Source organism: Podarcis tiliguerta (genome assembly GCF_965153285.1).
Source record: "Podarcis tiliguerta genome assembly, chromosome: 11".
Taxonomy (NCBI): Eukaryota; Metazoa; Chordata; class Lepidosauria; order Squamata; family Lacertidae; genus Podarcis; species Podarcis tiliguerta.
Window position 1 is genome coordinate 61,135,437 of NC_139544.1, and position 22,994 is coordinate 61,158,430.

Sequence of the window (22,994 nt, forward strand, 5' to 3'; positions counted from 1 at the left end):
CTACCTGGCTCACTCACTCTCTCTCACTGTGCAGTGTTGGCTGTGCGAATCCGATCCGAGCCACTGGGTCGCCACCCACTGTGGAGGGGAGGGTGCCAGGTGTGCGGTGCGGTGCGGTGCGGAGAGAGAGTGAGGGACTATCTGGGGGAGGGACAGTGCAGCGGGGGGGCGCAAATTACTTGCCTTGCCCCGGGTGTTGACAACCCACGCTATGCCACTGACCAAATGCAACAGGTACTATAGGTGCAACCAGAGAAGCCTGGCTGCCATAGCTGGTTCCTCCTGCAATGTGCTCTATCCGGATGCTGCAGTTGGCGCAGAATGCTGCAGCCCGATTGCTGACGGGAGTAAGGCCTTGTCAACACATCACCCCTGTGCTCAGAGGTCTGAACTGGTTGCCCATTTGCGACCACACCTGGTTTTGCCATTAGTATATTATTATTTATTATTATTTCTTCGATTTGAATGCCGCCCTTTATTCAAAGATCCCAACCTTAAAAACACATCGCAGAGCACCAATCATAAAAACATAATAAAAAGCGTAGTAGCAGAGAACCATAATGGTAAAATAATCATAATATCAACGGTGGCCACCATCAAGCTTTAACAGACCGTGGATTCTTTAATGGCCAAAGGTGGAATATTTTTGCCTGGTGCCTAAAGGTAATAAGGCCTTTAACAACACAGGGCCAGTTTACCTACAAGATGTGCCCACGCAACCACTTTGATCAGCAAAACTTGCATTACAATAGGAGTCATGTTATACCCGTTCTGTATTTATAAGAACTCGGTGGTTTAGTGTGTCAGCGGGTACCCTTCGGAACTCCCTGCCACTTGACACCAGGCAGGCCACTGCACTTCACCGCTTGCTAAAAGCACCCTTGTTTAGATGAGTCTGCCCAGATGCTTAGAAAACTACTGTGAATTTTAATCGGCTCTTGGTATTTTAACTTTTTTTGCTTGTCTTAAAGTGCTGTAATTTTTCTTCTTCTTGTTTTCTTGTTTCATCTTCACGTAAACTGCTTTGAGGGTGTCTTTCCCAATTAAATGTATATAGTCTTTCTGAATAAACAAGTAAATAATAAAATAATCTAGGAGCACAAGTCAAGAGTCCTGTGGATGGATCAAGGCAAAAGAGCCCCTTCTAGTTCAGCATCCTGTTCTCACAGTTGCCAGCCCAATGCCTGTGGGAAACCTGAAAGCAGAACCTTGACAGGCAGTGCGGTGTAGTGGTTAGTGTGTTGGACCAGGACCTGGGAGACAAGGGTTCGAATCCCTACCTGGCCCTGAAGCTCACAGGGTGAGACCTTAGGAGCCATTCCCTGCCTCTCAGCCTAACCTACCTCACAGGGTTGTTGCGGAGATTAAGTGGGAGAACCACGTGTGCCACCTTGCATCTCCAGGTAGGGCCGGCATCCTAGAGGGCTGCTGCCAGTCAGAGTGGACAGTACCAATCTAGATAGACTCTTAGTGCTGGGCCTTGCAAATCTTCCCTAGAACCTCATTTGGTGGTGGGCGGGTTGCTGAGTTTGCAACCCAGAAGCTCACCTCTTCTTTCCTTTTTCCTTCCTGGAACTGACTCTAGAATAGTAGAGTTCGAAGGGATCTCCAGAGGTCCTGTAGTCCAGCCCCCTGCAGTTCAGGAATCGCAGAATCCCTTTCTTTTGTGCATGCTGCCTGTGAATGCAGCCGTCGCACAGGACATGCCAAGACCTTGCCTGCCCACTTCCGGATACCTGGCCACATGCTGCAAAACGCTAGTCCTATTTTCTCTGGCCACGCTACAAATTGCACCGGGGAGCCCGCTGTGCCAGCGGAAGGATTGCAACGGAGCTGTGGCCAAGCGGGCTCTAAGCACGCCGGCTGGGGCAGCTGCCAGCTCAATGCTTACGATACAATGATCTTTATTTTTATTGTCCCATGCAGAACAACGAAATTGAAAAAATCTACACCAGACATTCAAAAACCCACAAGCCTGCTATCCCAGCCTGGTTAGCCCCCTAAAAACTCTGATACCCCATAATTAAATACAATATACTCCCACAGAGACTACCTTAAAGGTAAAGGGACCCCTGACCATTAGGTGGCCGACTCTGGGGTTGCGGCGCTCATCTTGCTTTAATGGCCAAGGGAGCAGGCATGCAGCTTCCAGTTCATGTGGCCAGCATGACTAAGCCACTTCTGGCGAACCAGAGCAGCGCATGGAAACACCGTTTACTTTCCCGCTGGAGGGGTGCCTATTTATCTACTTGCACTTTGACGTGCTTTCAAACTGCTAGGTTGGCAGGAGCAGGGACCGAGCAACAGGAGCTCACCCTGTCACGGGGATTTGAACCACCGATCTTCTGATTGGCAAGTCCTAGGCTCTGTGGTTTAACCCACAGCGCCACCCACTACCTTACACTGTGTTTAAAACCAAAATCACATTTGGATAGAAACTGTTTCTCAGGCGGCTAGTCCTAGTCTTTATAACCCTGTACCTTCTTCCAGAAGGCAGAAGCTGAAAGTGCGCTTATCTGAACAGTGGCCATGGATTGATGGTGTCACAATCTGCATTCTTGGGAAGGACAGAGGGGGCTGGCCTTGGGAGGAAGCCAAGAATGGGAGGGCAGGAGAGTTCGCGGCTGCCTACCAGTGTGAGCAGCTAGACTAGCCCAGGGAGGTCTTGAAACCCAGAGCAGCAGGCTCAAGCCAGAGGTGGCCACGGAATTGGAGAGGGGAGCTGACGCCATATGTAGCATTATGGAAAGCCATGGGAGCTGTTCTCGGTTCTTGGGGGAGGCAGTTTGCAGTATAATAATAATAATAATAATAATAATAATAATTTATTATTTATACCCCGCCCATCTGGCTGGGTTTCCCCAGCCACTCTGGCCGGCTTCCAGCAAAATATTAAAATACCGTAATACAGCAAACATTAAAAGCTTCCCTAAACAGAGCTGCCTTCAGATGTCTTCTAAAAGTCTGGTAGTTGTTGTTCTCTTTGACATCTGATGGGAGGGCGTTCCACAGGGCGGGCGCCACTACCGAGAAGGCCCTCTGCCTGGTTCCCTGTAGCTTTGCTTCTCACAGTGAGGGAACCGCCAGAAGGCCCTCGGAGCTGGACCTGTGTCCGGGCAGAATGATGGGGGTGGAGATGCTTCTTCAGATATACAGTGGTACCTCAGGTTAAGTACTTAATTCGTTCCGGAGGTCTGTTCTTAACCTGAAACTGTTCTTAACCTGAAGCACCATTTTAGCTAATGGGGCCTCCTGCTGCTGCCGCGCCGTCGGAGCACAATTTCTGTTCTCATCCTAAAGTAAAGTTCTTAACCTGAAGCACTATTTCTGGGTTAGCGGAGTCTGTAACCTGAAGCGTATGTAACCTGAAGCGTATGTAACCCGAGGTACCACTGTACTGGACCGTGCAAAGGTCTAAGCCTCCAGACAGCCGGGCAGCCCGAGGGTTAATCATGAAGCAGCAATCTGTGCAGATGGCCCTTCTCCAGCTGGCATGGTGCCCGTTCGCCACGAGGCGTGCCAAGCCACCGTGTGACAGCCTCCTCGCCGCAGATTCTGATCTAATGTGATGTGCTCAGTTAAAAGAGCGGCTGCCACTCTTGGCTGTTTTCCTTGGAGCTGGGGAATGTGGCAGTTTCAAAGGTCTGAGCCAGGAGAGGAGTCGTGCCAACCTGGACGTGCGATGAACGCCCATCGCCCAGCAGGACACTCCTGGCTGAGCAAAGGGGTTTCCCCTTCGCTTTGGGGAAGAGTCCTAAGGTCTTCCTCCACACTGCGTCTTACTTTGCTGTTTAGGAACATCAGAATCACCTCCTGGATTCAGGCCCATGTGCTAATGGCGTACGTAGGTCACACTATAACTTCTGACCAGAGGACATGTGGAGCAGAATTGATGGGGAAAGGGCTGGGGGTTATGACTGGGACTGGGCAAAGTGGCCTTGGAGAAGCAGGTGGGGGGGGGGTGCACAGGTGCACAAAGAGGTGCTGTGGCAACTAGCCAGTGTTGTTGTTTAGTCGTTTAGTCGTGTCCTTCTCTTTGTGACCCCCTAGACCTGAGCACGCCAGGCACTCCTGTCTTCCTCTGCCTCCCGCAGTTTGGTCAAACTCATGTTCGTAGCTTCGAGAACACTGTCCAACCATCTCGTCCTCTGTCATCCCCTTCTCCTTGTGCCCTCCATCTTTCCCAACATCAGGGTCTTTTCCAGGGAGTCTTCTCTTCTCATGAGGTGGCCAAAGTCTTGGAGCCTCAGCTTCCGGGTCGTCCTTCCAGTGAGCACTCGGGGCTGATTTCCTTCAGAATGGATAAGTTTGATCTTCTTGCAGTCCGTGGGACTCTCAAGAGTCTCCTCTAGCACCATAATTCAAAAACTAGCCAGAGGTAATAATAATAATAATTTATTATTTATACCCTGCCCATCTGGCTGGGTTTCCCCAGCCACTCTGAGTGGCTTCCATCAAACATTAAAAGCTTCCCTAAACAGGGCTGCCTTCAGATGTTTTCTAAAAGCCTGGTAGTTGCTGTTCTCTTTTACATCTGTTGGGAGGACATTCCACAGGGCAGGCGCCACCACCGAGAAGGCCTTCTGCCTGGTTCCCTGTAACCTCGCTTCTCGCAGTGAGGGAACTGCCAGAAGGCCCTCGGCGCTGGACCTCAGTGTCCGGGCAGAACAATGGGGTGGAGACGCTCCTTCAGGTATACTGGACCGAGGCCGTTTAGGGCTTTAAAGGTCAGCACCAACACTTTGAATTGTGCTCGGAATTGTGCTCGGAAATGCACTGGTGCGAGGTGGATCCCTGGGAGAAGGTAATTGGTGCTTTTGGGGGGCTCCGCGGGAGATGCTCCCCCAAGACAAGCTCCCAGCAGTGTGGCCCCACTCTCCACATAAGGGTTGGGTGCAAATCCATGTAGGAATGTTGGGCAAATGGATATTTGCTGAGCTGGGCATCTGTGCAGTTTGCCTACCCAAGTCAGATCTGTTTAGAGAGAAGGTATCTGAGGTGTAGAGAATCATATGACCCGAATCCTGTTTCTCATTTGAGAAAGCTCCTGTTCTGCGTCTGCTCAAATTCTGTGCCCCCAAAGCCTCAGTCTGGTTTTTAATGTGGGTGTTATGTAGATCCAGAAAATCCTTGATTCCTTTTCGTAATGCACTTTCCGGATTCTCGCGCACAGCCCACATATTTCCTAGGCTCCATTTGCGGTCTTAAGGACTAGAAACTTGGCTTTGGTTTAAAAACGAAACGTGGGCTTCTCCAGCTGCTCAACATCTGGGCTCACCTGGTGCAGTTGCAGAGGGTGTGCGATCACTGCCACATCGCAGCCGCTTCAGTTTGTGGCTACGAAACCACTAAACCGTACATGCAGAAAACAATTCTTTTTAAAGCCTTATCCTGGCAGCGGTCAGTTTTGATGCCTGTGTTTGCATGCATGACCAAAAGAATGATTGTTTCTGGAATATTTGCAAAAAAAGGCAACCTTTTTAAAAAGCTACCGAGTCTCTAGTCTGGAATCAGAACGTCCCCGGATTTCATTAGGGGAAGAAGGCACAGGTACTCAGCGCAGCGGCCCCCCTCCCCTCCCCATCAATTTCACTCTGCTGGAGCCCGGATAATAGAGGTCAGAGGTCAGTAGGGGGCTGCCCCCATCCTGCTAATTGCCCTGATGTAAGGGAGGAGGTGGCCAGGGAGATGGAGGCAGTCCCTACAGGTGTCAAGGAAGGCTCAACAGCGATCGCCTGAGCACCATCAAATATTTATTTCTTCCACCCGCGCAAAGGTCAAAGGTCATCACTGTGGAGGACCAGGAGGGGTGGCGATGGCTCCCTTGGGGGAGCCGCGGACGGCTCTTGGCTATCGGCCTCTTCTCTGGTTGCAAAGAGGGAGAGGGACCCTTTTGGCTCTCGCCACCTTCTGGCGTGGGTGGGAGAAATTAGGTACCCATTTGGTGGCAGAAGCACAAGCTGTCCCCCCAATCAGCTTTTGTGAGGAGCAGATTCATCCCCCCCCCCGCTCTCAGAGGAAGGGGAGGACCTGCAAATGGGAAGAGTAGGACTTGCAGCATCTTCTCCTGGGTCACCCACAAAGTGAGGCAGCGTTGTGTAGTGGTTAGAGTGTCACACCTGGGAGACCTGGGTTTAAATCGCCACTCGGCCGTGAAACTTGCTGGGTGTAACTTTGGGGGGGCCAGTCCCTGCCTTTCAGCCCGGCCTACCTTACGGGGTGGTGGTTGTAGTGATTGTAGGGCAGAACCATAATAATAATAATAATAATAATAAGTTTTATTTGTACCCCACCCTCCCCAGCCAACACCAGGCTCAGGGCAGCTAACACCAAATATAAAAGCAATTGATTGAAATACAGCTTAAAAACAAGATTAAAATACAACATTAAAACATTAAAATGCAACCTCATTTCAGTGGAAACTCAATCCAAAACTTTTTTGGGGATAAAAACGTCAAGTCTTCACCAAGGCTAACTATCCAAACTGGGCCAGAAAAAAGCCAGGGAAGTCCCCAAATAGGAGTTCCAACACAGAAGGAAAAAGGGAAAAGGAAAGAGGGGAAGGCGATCAAGTTGATTCCAAGCCAAAGGGTAGGCGGAACAACTCTGTCTTACAGAGTTGCAGGTTGCCCTGAGCTCCTTGAAGGATGTGGTGGGGAACAGAGGCAATAAACCATCGATTTGAATTTGCACGATGGGCAGAGGGGGCCAGAGCTTGATCGTAAGGGAGCTGCTGCGGCATAGTGGTTAGAGTGCCAGAGGAGGACCTGGGAGACCTGGGTTCGAATTCCCACTCAGCTGTGAAGCTCACTGCATGTGACTTTGGGGGGCCAGTCACTGCGTCTCAACCTGACCTACCTCACAGGGTTGTTGTGGGGGTTTAAGGAAGAGGGAGAGCAAAACCATGCACAGCACCTCCTTGGAGGAAAAGGTGGGAAATAAAGAAATGATGTCCTGGAGTCTGCAGTACATTTTGGGGGAGACCTAATGGGGTTCAAGGTAGTGCAAATCTCTTCCCCTCCCCACATCTATTCCCTGAAGGCCTGCTGTTATTGTCCTTGTTCTTGTTCAACGTTCAGCCCAGACACCGAGGTCCAGCGCTGAGGGCCTTCTGGCGGTGTCCTCCCTGCGAGAAGTGAGGTTACAGGGAACCAGGCAGAGGGCCTTCTCGGTGGTGGTGCCCGCCCTGTAGAACACCCTCCCATCAGATGTCAAGGAAATAAACAACTATCTGACTTTGAGAAGACATCCGAAGGCAGCCCAGTCTAGGGAAGTTGTTAAGGGCTGATAGTTTAATGTATTTTTAATCTTTTGTTGGAAGCCGCCCAGAGTGGCTGGGGAAACCCAGGCAGATGGGCGGGGTACAAATAATAAATAATAATAATAATAGTTGTTGTTGTTGTTGTTGTTGACCATTGTGGGGGGTCTGGCCTCTAGGAAAGGGGGCCCAAACCCTTTCCTGCCCTGCCCTAATCTCTTGCCTCCCTTTCTCCCACATTTGCAGCTCTACGAACTGGATACCGACCCCAAACGGAAAGAGTTCTTGGATGATTTGTTTGGCTTCATGCAAAAGAGAGGTGAGTCGGGCGTTCTCCGGGGTTCTGGAGAAGGGAGGAGCTGGAATTCACGTCCGCCCCTAATGCACCGTCAGTGCATCAACATAATCATATTGCTATCATTGTGGTTTTTATTTTATTTTTTCATTTAATATTTATTAAGTTTTCATAGTATAATATAATCAAGACAAAAAAGAACAAAGAAGAAAAAAAAGAATACAATAAAGAAAAAACACATTAACATATAAAAAAGCAAACACACAAAATAACAACAGTTAAAAACAGCTTCATCTTTCGAAAGAAATCTTGCTTTAGCTTTTTTCCTGGACTTCCCCGTACCTCCCTCCTTTGTATTCCATTTCCATTGTTCGTTCAGAAAATCCTTTCCCTCCTTTACTTTCATCTCAATTTTAATCTTAATATTTTGGCTTTACCCTTCCCTCTCTTTTACCACTATTTTCCCATAAACTTCATAGCTTTTCATTGTGGTTTTTAAATGAGAGGTTGGATACCCAGCTTTAGCTGAGATTCCTGGGTTGGACTACATGGCCTTTAGGGGTCCCAACTCTGGCAGTTCTGTGATTCTATTATCACGCTTCCTCCCCAGCCGAAAGGGGAACTTTCAGCCCATCCCAGCTGAAGGGAAACAAGTGCCTCCCCTTGCTCTTTGCTGTCAGAGCAGGGAAGTGGGGAGAGGAAATTTGCCCGTCTCCTTCCGCTTCTTGCCCTGCCCAGCTCCAGCCTGGGCACCAGGCGGACAGTGCGCCTCATGAACCCCACTCCTCCTAAATCCCCGGAGGCGGTTAGAGGATGGATGGCGGCTAACAGATTGAGGTTAAATCCTGACAAGAGAGAAGTACTGTTTTGGGGGGACAGGAGGCGGTTGGGTGTGGAGGACTCCCTGGTCCTGAATGGGGTAACTGTGCCCCTGAAGGACCAGGTGCGCAGCCTGGGAGTCATTTTGGACTCACAGCTGTCCATAGAGGTGCAGGTCAGTCCTGTGTCCAGGGCAGCTGTTTATCAGCTCCACCTGGTACGCAGGATGAGACACTCCCTGCCCACAGACTGTCTCGCCAGAGTGGTGCATGCTCTGGTTATCTCCCGCTTGGACTACTGCCATGCGCTCTTTGTGGGGCTACCTTTGAAGGTGACTCGGAAACTACAACTAATCCAGAATACGGCAGCTAGACTGGCAACTGGGAGCGACCGCCGAGACCACATAACACCGGTCTTGAAAGACCTACATTGGCTCCCAGTACATTTCTGAGCACATTTCAAAGTGTTGGTGCTGACCTTTAAAGCCCTAAACGGCCTCGGTCCAGTGTACCTGACGGAGCGTCTCCACCCCCATCGTTCTGCCCGGACACTGAGGTCCAGCTCCAAGGGCCTTCTCGGTGGTGGCGCCCGCCCTGTGGAACACCCTCCCACCAGATGTCAAGGAGAAAAACAACTACCAGACTTATAGAAGACATCTGAAGGCAGCCCTGTTTAGGGAAGCTTTTAATGTTTGATGTATTACGGCATTTTAATATTTTGTTGGAGGCCGCCCAGAGTGCCCGGGGAAGCCCAGCCAGATGGGCGGGGTATAAATGATACATTATTATTATTATTATTATTATTATTATTATTATTATTTTACTCTGCTATCACTTCAGGCCCGGGGGTGGGGGTGGGGAGCGGGACAGCAACAGCAAACAACACCAGCCGAGCAAGGATGCTTTGCAAGATGGGACCTGAGAGGGTCGTCTCACGCAAATATATGCAGGGGTTTTCCGTCTGGTTTCTGCAAATTTGTATTTTGACATTGTACTGTTCCCCTTGCGCCCCAATGTGAAGCGAAATAGCTACTGCCTCATTCTGGAGACTTCCTTTGGGCGTAGTGGGCTCTCCTTCCTTGGAGGTTTCTAAGCAGAGGTTGGGTGGCCATCTGTCAGCGCTGCTTTAGTTGAGATTCCTGCATTGCTGGGGGTGGACTTGATGACCCTTGGGGTCTCTTCCAGCTCTACAATTCTAGATTTCAAAAGGAAGTTATAGAAGGAAAAGTGAAGTTGCTGAAGGGTGCATATAGTATCCTGCTAGAATGGGAAACAAAAGATGAGGAGGTAAAATCGGCCATGATCAAATGAGCACAAGATATAGGACATAATATACAATTTGAGGATTGGGAAAAACTGTGGAAAACAGATTTAAAATTTACAGACGGTGCTCTTTTGAAAGAAAATTGTATGAAAATGATGTGTAGATAATATATAACACCAGTGGCGTAGCGTGGGGGGTGCAGGGGGGCCCGGCCGCACCGGGCGCAACATCTGGGGGTGGGGCGCGCTCGCACTCGCAGCTCTCTGCCCCTACCTGGCTCACTCACTCTCTCTCACTGCAGTGCTGGCTGTGCGAATCCGATCCAAGCCGCCAGGTCGCCGCCCACTGTGGAGGGGGGGGGGTGCCAGGCATGCGGTGCGGTGCGGAGAGAGAGCGAGGGACTATCTGGGGGAGGGACAGTGCAGCCGGGGGGGGGGCGCAAATTACTTGCCTTGCCCCGGGTGCTGACAACCCACGCTACGCCACTGTATAACACCAGTACAGATAGCAAAAATGTATAAAACCGAGTCAAACATATGTTGGAAATGTAAAGAAAAGGAAGGGACTTTCTATCATATGTGGTGGTGATGTAGAGAAATTAATTTTTTTTTTTTGGAAATGATATACAGTGAATTGAAGAAAATGTTTAAAATGACATTTGTTAAAAAACCAGAAGCATTTCTGTTAGGGATTGTGGGACAAGACCTGCCAAGGAAAATATCCTGCCACCTTACAATGGGAATAACACACACACACCTGAAGAAATAAAGATTAACGTCAACAATCTTTTTTTTAAAGAAAAAGCTTAAAAGAATAAAAAGGTGGAAAGAGCACAAAATAGAACTTTGGTTCTCAAACGCCTTGGTACTCGAACAAATCGGCTCCCGAATGCTGTAACCCTGAAAGTGAGTTTTCCGGTTTGTGAATGTTTTTGGGAAGCCGAACGTCGGACGCGGCTTCCGACTGAGTGCAGGAAGCTTCGGAAGTCACGCCTTGGTTTCCGAACGGTTTCGGGAGTCGAGGGGAACGGATTAAGTTCGAGAACCAAGGTACCACTGTATCATATAAAGGTCCACTTTCATGTACGAATGTGACCTGCAATGGTATTGAGTCGCCAGTATAAATAAGATCAATGCAATATGACCTGATCAGTGTTGTGAACTGCCCTGTGATCTTCGGATGGATGGTATACAAATTTAATAAATAATAATAATAATCCAACACCTGCGTTGGCAACTCTGGCAACTACATTTTGAAACGACGGAAGCTTCCGGATTGTCTCCTGAGGCAGCCCCACAAAGAGCACATTTGTTGTTGTTTAGTCGTTTAGTCGTGTCCGACTCTTCGTGACCCCCTGGACCAGAGCACACGAGGCACTCCTGTCTTCCGCTGCCTCCCGCAGTTTGGTCAAACTCATCCTGGTAGCTTCGAGAACACTGTCCAACCATCTCGTCCTCTGTCGTCCCCTTCTCCTTGTGCCCTCCATCTTTCCCAACATCAGGGTCTTTTCCAGGGAGTCTTCTCTTCTCATGAGGTGGCCAAAGTCTTGGAGCCTCAGCTTCAGGATCTGTCCTTCCAGTGAGCACTCAGGGCTGATTTCCTTCAGAATGGATAGGTTGGATCTTCTTGCAGTCCATGGGACTCTCAAGAGTCTCCTCCAGCACCATAATTCAAAAGCATCAATTCTTCGACGATCAGCACATAGGGAGGCAGAATGAAGTCCGGACAGCCACAGGGTCAAATCTCCATTCTGGCCTAGACTCATTTGGTGACTGGGAGATAAATCCATCTTGCGCCTCCATCCCATGATTCTCTCTGGGATGCCAAGCCTGCAAAGCATCTTTCTCCCAAATCTTCTTTCTTTAAACAATTCCTGCCTTGTGTGCGTGTCCGTTTTCCCCTCTCTCCTCCCCCCCCCCCATTCCCAGCCTCCCCCTCCCAGTTAATTAGCGCAACATTAACCTCTGCCTGGGGTTTTATTTCCTATCGAGCGGCATGTTCATTAATCCAGATTCTGGCAAAGGGCTCTAATTGATGGCAGCCTCCGGACGGCGTGGGCTGCGGCCGGGGAGCCTTTTGAAAATGGCTCCGCGGCTCGATGGGGGATTGGGAGGACGGGGTCAAAGGTTAAAGCATTTATCGAATCGCCTCAATTGCTGGAGCTTCCTATTTATCCCGCCTGACCCCGATAACAAAACCCGCACCGATTTCCAATGCGGGAGCCGCTGTCTGTCAAGCGCCGCCAGAACCCCGTGCTGGGCTCCAAGGCTGGGGGAAACGCCGTGGTCCGAAGGCAGCCCTGTCTCCCCCCCTCTTCTGCTTCCAGGGTCCTGCCCTGAAAATCGGGAATCGTCTTTAAAAGCAAGAGGGTTCCTGAGCATAAATAACTTGCTCTTCGTTGAGATCAAGGAGCAAGATGGAAAGATGAAAAACTTGGGCGGACAGATAAGCTGGACATTGTGATGCTCAGAAAATTCTATCCCTGCCATGAATGGCTTAGTTGAAGATTCCAGCATCTTCAGCTAAGATGACTCTTAGGTCTCTTCCAACTTTGCAATTCCATAATTCTATGGGCAGAGGGCTTGGAAACCAAGCCTGATGAGGAACAGTTGAAGGAGCTGGTTCTGTTTAGCCTGGAGCAGAGGAGACTGAGACAAGATTTGAAAGCTGTTTTCAAATATCTGAAGGGCTGTCCTATGGAAGAGGGAATAAACTTGTTTTCTCCTGCTTTGTGTGCTGGGCCCAGGGGTAACCTGAGTAACGCAGTCCGGGGCCTGTCCAGAATCTGAAGGTTCTGCTAGGAGTCAGTCTGACAGGGCCAAGGCAGGACACGAGGCAGGAAAGCAGGCAAGGACAGGCACACGATCTCAGGCAGGATCTGGCAAACAGCAATGTTGATCCCCCAACCTGGGGTGGGGTCTGACAGCCTTTTATTTTTGTCGGGGTAACTGCCGGTCCTGATCCCGCAGTGACTCACCTCCCTGTCTCGCCCAAAGGCGAGCACTCCTCCTGCGAGTACTCAGGTCTCTCCTTCTCTCAGACCTCAGTCTCTGCAGCTCGGGAGATGTGACTAGACCCAGGGGCCGCCTCAGCCTCCCATGACCCAACTGGTAGTGGAGCAGCTGTAAGTGATGGCCCAGCTGAAGGCAACGAGGTAATCCCCGCATCTGGAGCCAGGGCAGGCTCAGGCCCCTGACTCTGCCCGGCTGGTGCTTGCTGCAGGGGAACCTGTGCAGACTGGGACTCTTCAGGATCAGGCCCCAGACTTGGTTCAGATGATGCCTGAGGCAAAGGATCCAGTGCAGACTGAGACTCCTCTGAGTCCCTTCACACTCTGGAAGGTAGGACTTGAACCCATGGCTTTCAGTTCCAAGGCAGGCGATTCCAACTCAACATCAGGAAGAACTTTCTGACAATAAGAGCTGTTTGACTGTGTGACGGAAGGTGGCGGAATCTCCTTCCTTGGAGGTTTCTAAGCAGAGGTTGGATGGCCCTCTGTCATGGATGTTTTAGCTGAGATTCCTGCATTGCAGGGGGTCAGACTAGATGACCCTAGGGTCCCTTCCAGCTCTATAATTATATGAATACAGGGCAGCGCATACCTAGATGTTCTCCTGCCCATAGGATGCTGCCTTCACCTGAGTCAGAGCATTGATCCATCTCACTCAGCGCTGTCATAAGACAGTGTGGCCTCCATACTACAACCTGTTCTCTCCACTCCTTCCATCCAAGGCAGTGACAGCAAGCCAGAGCTGGACTCACCCCTATTTGCATGGCTCCAGCTCCAACATTATCACAGCGGCCATGACTCTTTTTCATTCCTTTTTGGAGTCTGCAGGAAATCCAACCAGATTGCTTCCCTGCTCCCGTCTCAAGAGCATCCCTCATCCCTGCCTTCCTGAGATCTCACACAGCTGCCAGCCCTGAATGTCGAGCACACAAAATTTCCTACAGGTGGCTCAAAGAAGCGAGCCATGTTGCGTGCTGCGAGGAAAAGAGGCTGCAACTTCCTCCCATTTAAAACACACACGACGAAAACAGGAAGCAAATGAAAATCCTAGATGTTTCTCGACTTGGGGGTGGACGGGACTTTTTCCAAGCCTTAAATGGGATCAGTTAGACCCTAAGCGAGATCCACCTGCTGCCTCTTTCGAAGAAGGAACATGGTCCTCCCGCCAGCTAGGAATGGAGGTGCTGCCAGCCCCCCCCCCCAGTGATGGTGACAAAGCCCCTACGCCCCGGTCCCCCCCTCCATCTGACACGAGATTCATGGCGCCTCTGCTGAGCGCCGGCCTCATTATTCTCTCCCAGCTAATTAACTGGCTCTCTCCTGGCTGAGATAAGGGTGCTAATTAACAGCCATTCTCCCCTGGCTGTACATCTGTATCAGGGTCCTTTGTGAGGCTCCTGCCATCGGGGCTGCGGAATCGAATCCCGCGGAGGGTGGCGGCTTCTCTAGGGCGGGGCGGTCGATGCCCATAAATCCACAGTGGGGAGATAAGAGCCCAGGAGTCTGAGCTCCCCCCGCTCTGCCCACACAGCATCGATCCCGGGGGTGTGGGGCATAAATAACGCGCGTCTTGTGGCTTCCCGGTTGGCATTAATCTGCCGGCCGGTCCCTTGGACGAGGGGGCTAATCTCCCCGAGCGATCTGCGTCTCCATTAGGGCCTCGCAAAAGGGGACAGAGGCAGGAGTGATGAGGACCATTGAGCCACCGGTTGCGCCTGCCAAAGGAGGAAGACTTGCAGTTGAATTTGGGATTAAGTACAGTGGACAGAGGTGGCGCTGTGGGTTAAAGCCTCAGCGCCTAGGGCTTGCCGATCGAAAGGTCGGCGGTTCGAATTCCTGCGACGGGGTGCGCTCCCGTCGTTCGGTCTCAGCGCCTGCCAACCTAGCAGTTCGAAAGCACTCCCGGGTGCAAGTAGATAAATAGGGACCGCTTACTAGCGGGAAGGTAAACGGCGTTTCCGTGTGCGGCTCCTGCTCACCAGAGCAGTGATGTCACGCTGGCCACGTGACCCGGAAGTGTCTCCGGACAGCGCTGGCCCTCGGCCTCTTAAGTGAGATGGGCACACAACCCTAGAGTCTGTCAAGACTGGCCCGTACGGGCAGGGGTACCTTTACCTTTACCTTACAGTGGACAGAGCCTAGGACTTGCCGATCAGAAGGTTGGCGGTTCGAATCCCCGTAATGGGGTGAGCTCCCGTTGCTCGGTCCCTGCTCCTGCCCACCTAGCAGTTCGAAAGCACATCAAAGTACAAGAAGATTAATAGGTACCGCTCCAGCAGGAAGGTAAACAGTGTTTCCGTGCGCTGCTCTGCTTCGCCAGAAGCGGCTCAGTCATGCTGGCCACATGACCCGGAAGCTGTATGCTGGCTCCCTCGGCCACTAAACCCAGATGAGTGCCGCAACCCCAGAGTTGGCCATGACTGGACCTAACGGTCAGGGGTCCCTTTACCTTTACCTTACAGTGGATGCTCGGGCTGCGAACGTGATCCATGCAGGAAGCACGTTCCATGTGGGAAGCACGTTCACAACCCACAGAGCTCGCAACCCGCAGTGTCGTGTCTGTGTACGTGCGGGTCGTGATTCGGCGCTTCTGTGCATGCGCAAAGCGCAATTTAGCGCTTCTGTACATGCACATCCGTCGAAACCTGAAAATAACCCATTCCGGTACTTCCAGGTTCGGCGCAGTGCGTAACCTGAAATCGCGCAACCCGAAGCATCTGTAACCCGAGGTATGACTGTATGTCTATTTTGGCTTCTTCTTGTGAGGGCAGTGCCCACGTGGTGCCTTCAAGATGTCGTTGGACTCCAACCCCCATCAGCCCCAGGCAGCATGGAGAGCGCGGAGCGCTGATGGGAGCTGGAGTCTGAAGATCCAGACAGCAGCAGTGTTGACTAAACCCTGGTCTGTGCAAGGAGATGCTGGCTAAAGGTCAGGAAGAACTTCAGAGCTGGGACAGTGGCATGGACTGGACGAGAGGCTGAGAGCAAAAAGGAAAACCATCTTCAAATATCTCAAGGGGGGCCACATGAAAGAGGGAACAAGCTTGTTTTCTCCTGTTCTGGAGGGTAGGACTCGAACTCAGGGCTTTGAGTCAGAAGCAAGGAGATTCCGACTCAACATCGGGAAGAACTTCCTGGCAAGAAGAGCTCGTTCAACAGTGGTGGACTCTCCTTCCTTGGAGATTTTAAAGCAGAGTTTGGGTGACCACCTGCAATGGATGGTTCTAAAAGAGAATTAGACAAATTCAAGGCTATCAGTGTCTACCAACCAGGATGGCTCTCCTACGCTCTCCACAGTTGGAGGCAGTGATGCTTGCTGGAAACCACAAGAGAAGGGCTCTTGGGCTCAGATCCCCTGCTTGCTGGTTTCCCTTTGGGGCAACTGTTCAGCCACTGTGAGAACAGGATGCTGCGCCAAATGGGACCACTGGCCTGATCCAGCAGAATCTTCTTCTGCAGCTCAGGGCTCATTCACATTTTGCCTCGGGTTTTCTCGACACAGAAAGCGCATTGAGGCGTCGCTCCCGGTGGTTGCCCATGACTCAGTTCCATAAATCAGCGAGCTCAACACACAAGCCTGGTAGACCTCTATCTTGGTATTGGCCGTTAGCATCACCTTCTCCCAACCCTTTTGGAGAGGAGAGGCATTGCCGTAGCTGCCTTGCCAACCCGCTTGTCCAGCTCAGGGTCGATGGAGAGGTTGCCGGTCAGGCTGGTACCCAGGTAGACAAAATTGTCTGTGATCTCAAGCACGTGGTCAGCCCTGCCAAAGCACAGCAAAAATGGGGGGAAACCCACTGAGTGCTTGTAGAGCGAAAAGTTTCAAGACTTCAGCAGGAAACGACAGGACTTAGAATGACTGGAAACGAAGCAGGATGAGGCCTTTGGGGGCTGATCTGGCCGGGCCTTCTAAAGTTGGCCTGTGATTTGTGTGTCCAGATACATTTGCCTCTTCCCCATCTGATTCTTCTGATGGATTCAGGAGGGAAGTTAAAAGGTAGTAATAATTTATTACTTATACCCCCGCCCCCTCATCTGGCTGGGCCTCCCCAGCCATTCTGGGCGGCTCCCAACAGAATATTAAAAACACGATAAAACATCAATCATGAAAAACTTCCCTAGACAGGGCTGCTTTTGGATGTCTTCTAAAAGTCAGATAGTTGTTCATCTCTTTGACATCTGGCAGGAGGGCATTCCACAGGGCGGGTGCCACCACCAAGAAGACCCTCTGCCTGGTCCCCTGTAACTTGGCTTCTCTCAGTGTGAGGAAACCACCAGAAGGGCCTCGGAGCTGGACCTCAGTGTCCGGGCAGAACAATGGGAGTGGAGATGCTCTTTTGAGTATACTGGGCCGAGGCCGTTTAGGGCTTTAAAGGTAGGCACCATCTACCTCCTGTTCAGTTATTTTATAATTCAACATTAGTTTGTTTTCTTGAGAGATTCTTTGTAATCCATTTATTTTCAAAAATCGATCTATATCAATTTCTTTCTGTGGCCCTTGTGTATATAATTGTTTAAAGTACCTCTGGAAACAGTTTCTAATCTCGACTGGGTTCTGTATGGTCTTTCCTTCCACTTCTAGATTTGTAATAGTGTTTAATTTTTGTCTTTTTTTCATTTGCCAAGCCAACAATTTCCCACATTTATTAGCCGACTCAAATGTCTTTTGTCTCATTTGTTTAATTTTCCATTCTATTTCCTGTTTCATCATTTGCATATATTGTACTTGATATAACTTTATTTCTCTCAAAATCTCTTGCGACTTTGGTTTTGCTCTCAATTTCTTCTCACTAATTTTTTTCTTAAACGTATGTCCAAACTAACAAACAACCATGCAAACAATAACCGTACCAGGCTCTGTGCATATTCAGTATAAGAAAACAAATTACAGAGATGCTGTAGCATATAGCCAGGATTTTAAGCGGCGTCCGTATAGCCCATGGGTGGGCAAACTAAGGCCCAGGGGCTGGATCTATCCCAATCGCCTTCTAAATCCGGCCCACGGATGGTCCGGGAATCAGCGTGCTTTTCCATGAGTAGAATGTGTGCTTTTATTTAAAATGCATCTCTGGGTTAATTGTGGGGCATAGGAATTCATTCAATTTATTTTTCAAAATATAGTCCGGCCCCCCACAAGGTCTGAGGGACAGTGGACTGGTCCCCGGCTGAAAAAGTTTGCTGAACCCCGGTACAGTGGTACCTCAGGTTAAGTACTTAATTTGTTCCGGAGGCCCGTTCTTAACCTGAAACTGTTCTTAACCTGAAGCACCACTTTAGCTAATGGGGCCTCCTGCTGCAGCCGCGCCACCGAAGCACGATTTCTGTTCTCATCCTGAAGCAAAGTTCTTAACCTGAAGCACTGTTTCTGGGTTAGCGGAGTCTGTAACCTGAAGCGTATGTAACCTGAAGCAAAGTTCTTAACCTGAAGCACTATTTCTGGGTTAGCAGTCTGTAACCTGAAGCGTATGTAACCTGAAGCATATGTAACTTGAAGCGTATGTAACCCGAGGTACCACTGTATAGCCCAACTAGAAGGAGAAGTGAGTCATGGAAGGAATGCTTAAATATAAGACTCTCCCTATTTATAGAATCAAAAAATGGAGACCAGTTTGTCCATTTAGCTCAGCATTGTCCACCCAGACTTGCAGAAGCTCTCCTGCGTTTGAGATGCTTCTGGCTTTTCATAAAGTTCCGGGAGTCGGATTATTGCACAGGGAGATAACTTGCCTTGCGGAAGGACGGAAGGCAGAAGGGAGAACTACACCGCCCCAGAACACACACATACACACACTCCCCCCCCCCCCGACCAAGGAGAGACGAAACAAGTGAAATGAGCTGTTTGAAAAGAATGAAGGCGCCAGGCTTTTCAGGCTTATGAGGAGCAGCCCAGCCAATATCAGGGTCATAAATTAAGGGGGCGAGAAAGCAGTGCTGAGTGACGGACGCGTTTGAGTTGAGCGGCGATGCCCTGGCGGCCTCTCGGCTGCAAATGGATGGCTTTTCGATAGCTCCCATTCACGGCCACCCAGAAGAAAGGAAGGGCATAAATAAAGAGCTTTTCTCTGCCTGTGTGTCAGGGGCTGGCAGCTGCTTCCATGGTGCCCTGCCCAGAAGACCCCACTGCCTGCACAGGGAATGCCAGACGGATCTCTGCTTGTTGGGCTTATGGGGGGGGGGACTAATGCTGGGGGCAGAGGAGCCACCCCAGGCTCTCTCTTCCCCCCTCCATCTTACCTCAAGTGCCATCAGGAGAAGGTAACTGATAAGCAAAGTATGCCCCATCAAATGCTTTTTTGAAGACATTTTTGCTTCTGCTTTTGGATCATCCTATAGTTAAAGCTATGGTTTTCCCAGTAGTGATGTATTGAACCATAAAGAAGGCTGATCGCCAAAGAATGGATGCTTTTGAATTCTGGTGCTGGAGGAGACTCTGGAGAGTCCCATGGACTGCAAGAAGATCAAACCTCTCCACTCTGAAGGAAATCAGCCCTGAGTGCTCACTGGAAGGACAGATCTTGAGGCTGAGGCTCCAAGACTTTGGCCACCTCATGAGAAGAGAAGACTCCCTGGAAAAGACCCTGATGTTGGGAAAGATGGAGGGCACAAGGAGAAGGGGACGACAGAGGACGAGATGGTGGGGCAGTGTTCTCCAAGCTGCGAACATGAGTTTGACCAAACTGCGGGAGGCAGTGGAAGACAGGAGTGCCTGGCGTGCTCTGGTCCAGGGGGTCACGAACAGTTGGACACGACTAAACACCAACAACAACAGAATCTCAGAACTGTATGGTTGGGAGGGACCCCAAAGGCCATCTAGTCCAACCCACTGCAATGCAGGAGAAATCCTGTGGCAATGAGTCCCACTGGCCAGATGGGGTTGTTATTCAAAGTGCCTCCTCCACCCCTCCTGTTTTCCTTTGTTCTACTGCCTACTTGAGCCTCTCTTCCTGCTAACAGCCTGGGGGCTATGTGACACCCCCTCCTATGTGCACTGCCCTCCCTCACCCCCACTAAGGCTGCCCCACATTTCTGAGAGTGGATAGACTCTCCCCGCATAGACCCTCACGTGCTCCAAAATTTCCAGGTGGGAGGAAGGCTTCAAATTGTTCCTCCCCACCTTGTTCTAATCAATAGGCATTAGACTGCAAAGACTTATTTTGAGCAAGTCCAGCTAATGAATTAAGCTGATTTCCTCTTCCTTATGCCTCTTAACAAAGAAGTGAGTTCAAAAATAAGATTTGCTTATTTTATAATCGTGCATTGGTTCGCAGCAGTGGCAACAGTAAAAACTATGCAGGCAAAATACTTACATTTATGGTAGCAACAGCTTCCATTATGTACCAGGAGCAACCCAAGGCATATGTCCCTTCATGGCTGGCCACAAGAAGATAAAGAGAGGAACAGGAAGTCATCTATGCTCCTTCCTCTCCAGGAGAGGAGGGGAAATGACATCACACAAAGCCCTCTCTGCCAGTTGTGTTTCTATGGTCTGGATGTCATCAACAGAGCTCTGCAGACTTAATGCCTTCTCATGCTGATTTGCAAGAACATGCATTTGTTAGGTTGGGCTGCCAATCTCCCACACTTACTGTGCCTCTAAAGGGGAGACATCAAAGGGCACTTGCTGCTTTTCCTTTGGGGTTGCCCAACTGCAATTACCCTGCTGGCATCTGGTCTGTGGGCTGTGAGGCGGGTCAGTTGGCCACAGCTGTTTCCACTCTCCATCTCCTCCTGCTCTGGATTCGATTGACTCAGCCACAGTGTCCTGGCTGGACATGGTGAACAGAGTGGGCAGATAGATGGAACGAGACTTTCCACCCATCTTGGTGCAACAGAACTTTGCCTCGGTTTGTTCTCTTCTGCAGCCTGTTAGAAGCTCTTGGTTATTACTATGGCCCACCATCCTTTGGAACATGATGTAGAACCACAGAATTGTAGAGTTTCAGTGCAGAAGTTGCAATGCGAAAGATCCTTCAGATGCTGGGCTCTGTAATAATGATGATGGTGGTGGTGATGATGATAACAATAATAACAATAACAATAATAATTTATTACTGTATTTTTCCATGTATAAGACGCCCCCATGTATAAGATGCCCCCTACTTTGGGGGACCCCAAATTTAGAAAACGGACATATGCACTATCTGTGTATAAGACGCCCCCAGATTTTTAACCTCAATTTAAAGTAAAAAAACCCTCAGTCTTATACATGGAAAAGTACAGTCGTACACCGTGTTGCATTTGCTGCACGATACGTTTTTCCAGGTTGCATCCCTCGGCGACCCAGAAGTAGCAGAAAGGGATACTTCTGGGTTTCACCGCTTGCGCATGTGCAGACGTGCAAAATGAAGTCATGTGCATGAGCAGACGTGGCGAATCGCGACCTGCTCATGCGCAGATGTGGGTTGCGTTCTGCTCATGTTGCGGACGGGACTTCGGAACGGATCCCATTGTAGTTATACCCCACCCATCTGACTGGGTTTCCCCAGCTACTCTGAGCGGCTTCCAACAAAATATTAAAAATACAGTACAACATGGGACGGGCTGTCCCCCCCCCCCCAGAAAGCATTTCCTTAGGCCCTAGGTTCCTTTCCTCTTTTCTGCACCATGTTCAGCTCCAGCACTGTCCTTTTTGAGATGCGTTTGCTAAATCTGTGGGACCCTGCGCTTCTTTGCAGCAGGGATACCTTGCTGTGCGTTCTTCCTCTAATGCAGAGCCACACTGGGCACAGCCCCATATATAACCCCCGGTGAGGGGGGTCGGGTTGCATTGCACTCAACCCTCCCAGCCTCTCGCCCACTCTGATCCCGAAGAGCCCCCAGACGCTCATTTCGGCGCTGGGCTCCCTCTGCAAACCACAGCAGCTGTGCAAAGCCGCAGAGGTCAGGGAGGGAAGGTCACGTCGAGGAGAGATTACGGCCCATCGGCCAGCGACGGAGGAGCCCCTCCTGACCGTGGGGTTGGGGACTCTCTTGCTCTTTTGTGGGGGGCAACGGGAAGAAGACACGGCCGGACTGCCTTGTCCTCAAGGTCCTGCGGAATGCCCCCCTCTCCACCCACCCTTCCCACTTTGCGGGCAGCAGGTGCTGGAAGGGACGATGTGCCGCCGCGCCCTCTGGTCCGGGTGACCCAAAAGGCTGTTAATTAGACCTGGACGTGCTATGAAGGGCTGTCGATGCCTTGGGGTTATTGGAATTGATTTCAGTTTAGATGGTGAGCCAGGCCTGCGGGCAGGGAGCATGCTGGGAAACTCACGCATGGATCTCCGGCTGAAGCCGCTTACGGTCCTGCTTTCAGGACCCTGGGCAGGTTTGGGGAGCCTCCTCCGTTTTCTCTTGGGCGATGATGAACTCTTGGTGAGGACTCGCAGCTCAGTGGCAGAGCAGAAACTCTACCATAGGAAGGAAGGAAGGAGCCCGGTTCAATCCCTGACTCCCCACTTGGCAAAGGGCAAAGACCACTTTCGACTCCGCTGCCAACCTGAGGAGTCCATCCTGGCACCAGCCCCTCGTTCGGGAACTTGAAGCCCAATAAGAGCACAAGAAGGGAGCCCAATTTGCCCACCACCCTGTTGTCACGGTGGCTAGTGCATATAGTTTCTGTTCGACATATTTGCCATTGTTGTTGTTTAGTCGTTTAGTCGTGTCCGACTCTTCGTGACCCCCTGGACCAGAGCACGCCAGGCACTTCTGTCCTCCACTGCCTCCCGCAGTTTGGTCAAACTCATGCTGGTAGCTTCAAGAACACTGTCCCACCATCTCGTCCTCTGTCGTCCCCTTCTCCTTGTGCCCTCCATCTTTCTCAACATCAGGGTCTTTTCCAGGGAGTCTTCTCTTCTCATGAGGTGGCCAAAGTCTTGGAGCCTCAGCTTCAGGATCTGTCCTTCCAGTGAGCACTCAGGGCTGATTCCCCTAAGAATGGATAGATTTGATCTTCTTGCAGTCCATGGGACTCTCAAGAGTCTCCTCCAGCACCAGAATTCAAAAGCATCAATTCTTCGGCGATCAGCCTTCTTTATGGTCCAGCTCTCACTTCCATACATCACTACTGGGAAAACCATAGCTTTTACTATACGGACCTTTGTCTGCAAGGTGATGTCTCTACTTTGCCATACCCTTCGTCTAAAGGCCGGTTTATGGTGCAGGATCATGAACAACTGAGTGCCCGTGCAAAATATGATGCCCATCCAATGCAAGAAGCTAAAGCAGGCCTATAAATGTGGTTCATTATAATAAGCAATGCATAATAAGGTAAAATCAAGGGATGCGGGTGGCGCTGTGGGTTAAACCACAGAGCCTAGGACTTGCCAATCAGAAGGTCAGCGGTTCAAATCCCCGCAACGGGGTGAGCT

At 50.5% G+C, this 22,994-nt stretch overlaps 1 protein-coding gene across 1 annotated transcript in view; it reads left to right on the forward strand.

The window, feature by feature from the left end:
• ARID3C (AT-rich interaction domain 3C) overlaps positions 1-22,994 on the forward strand; it is a 115,698-nt gene that overhangs the window by 75,779 nt on the left and 16,925 nt on the right. Inside the window, exon 3 of the mRNA XM_083402943.1 lies at positions 7,505-7,577. Coding sequence (XP_083259069.1) covers positions 7,505-7,577 — 73 coding nt within the window. The remainder of the gene's footprint in view (positions 1-7,504; positions 7,578-22,994) is intronic.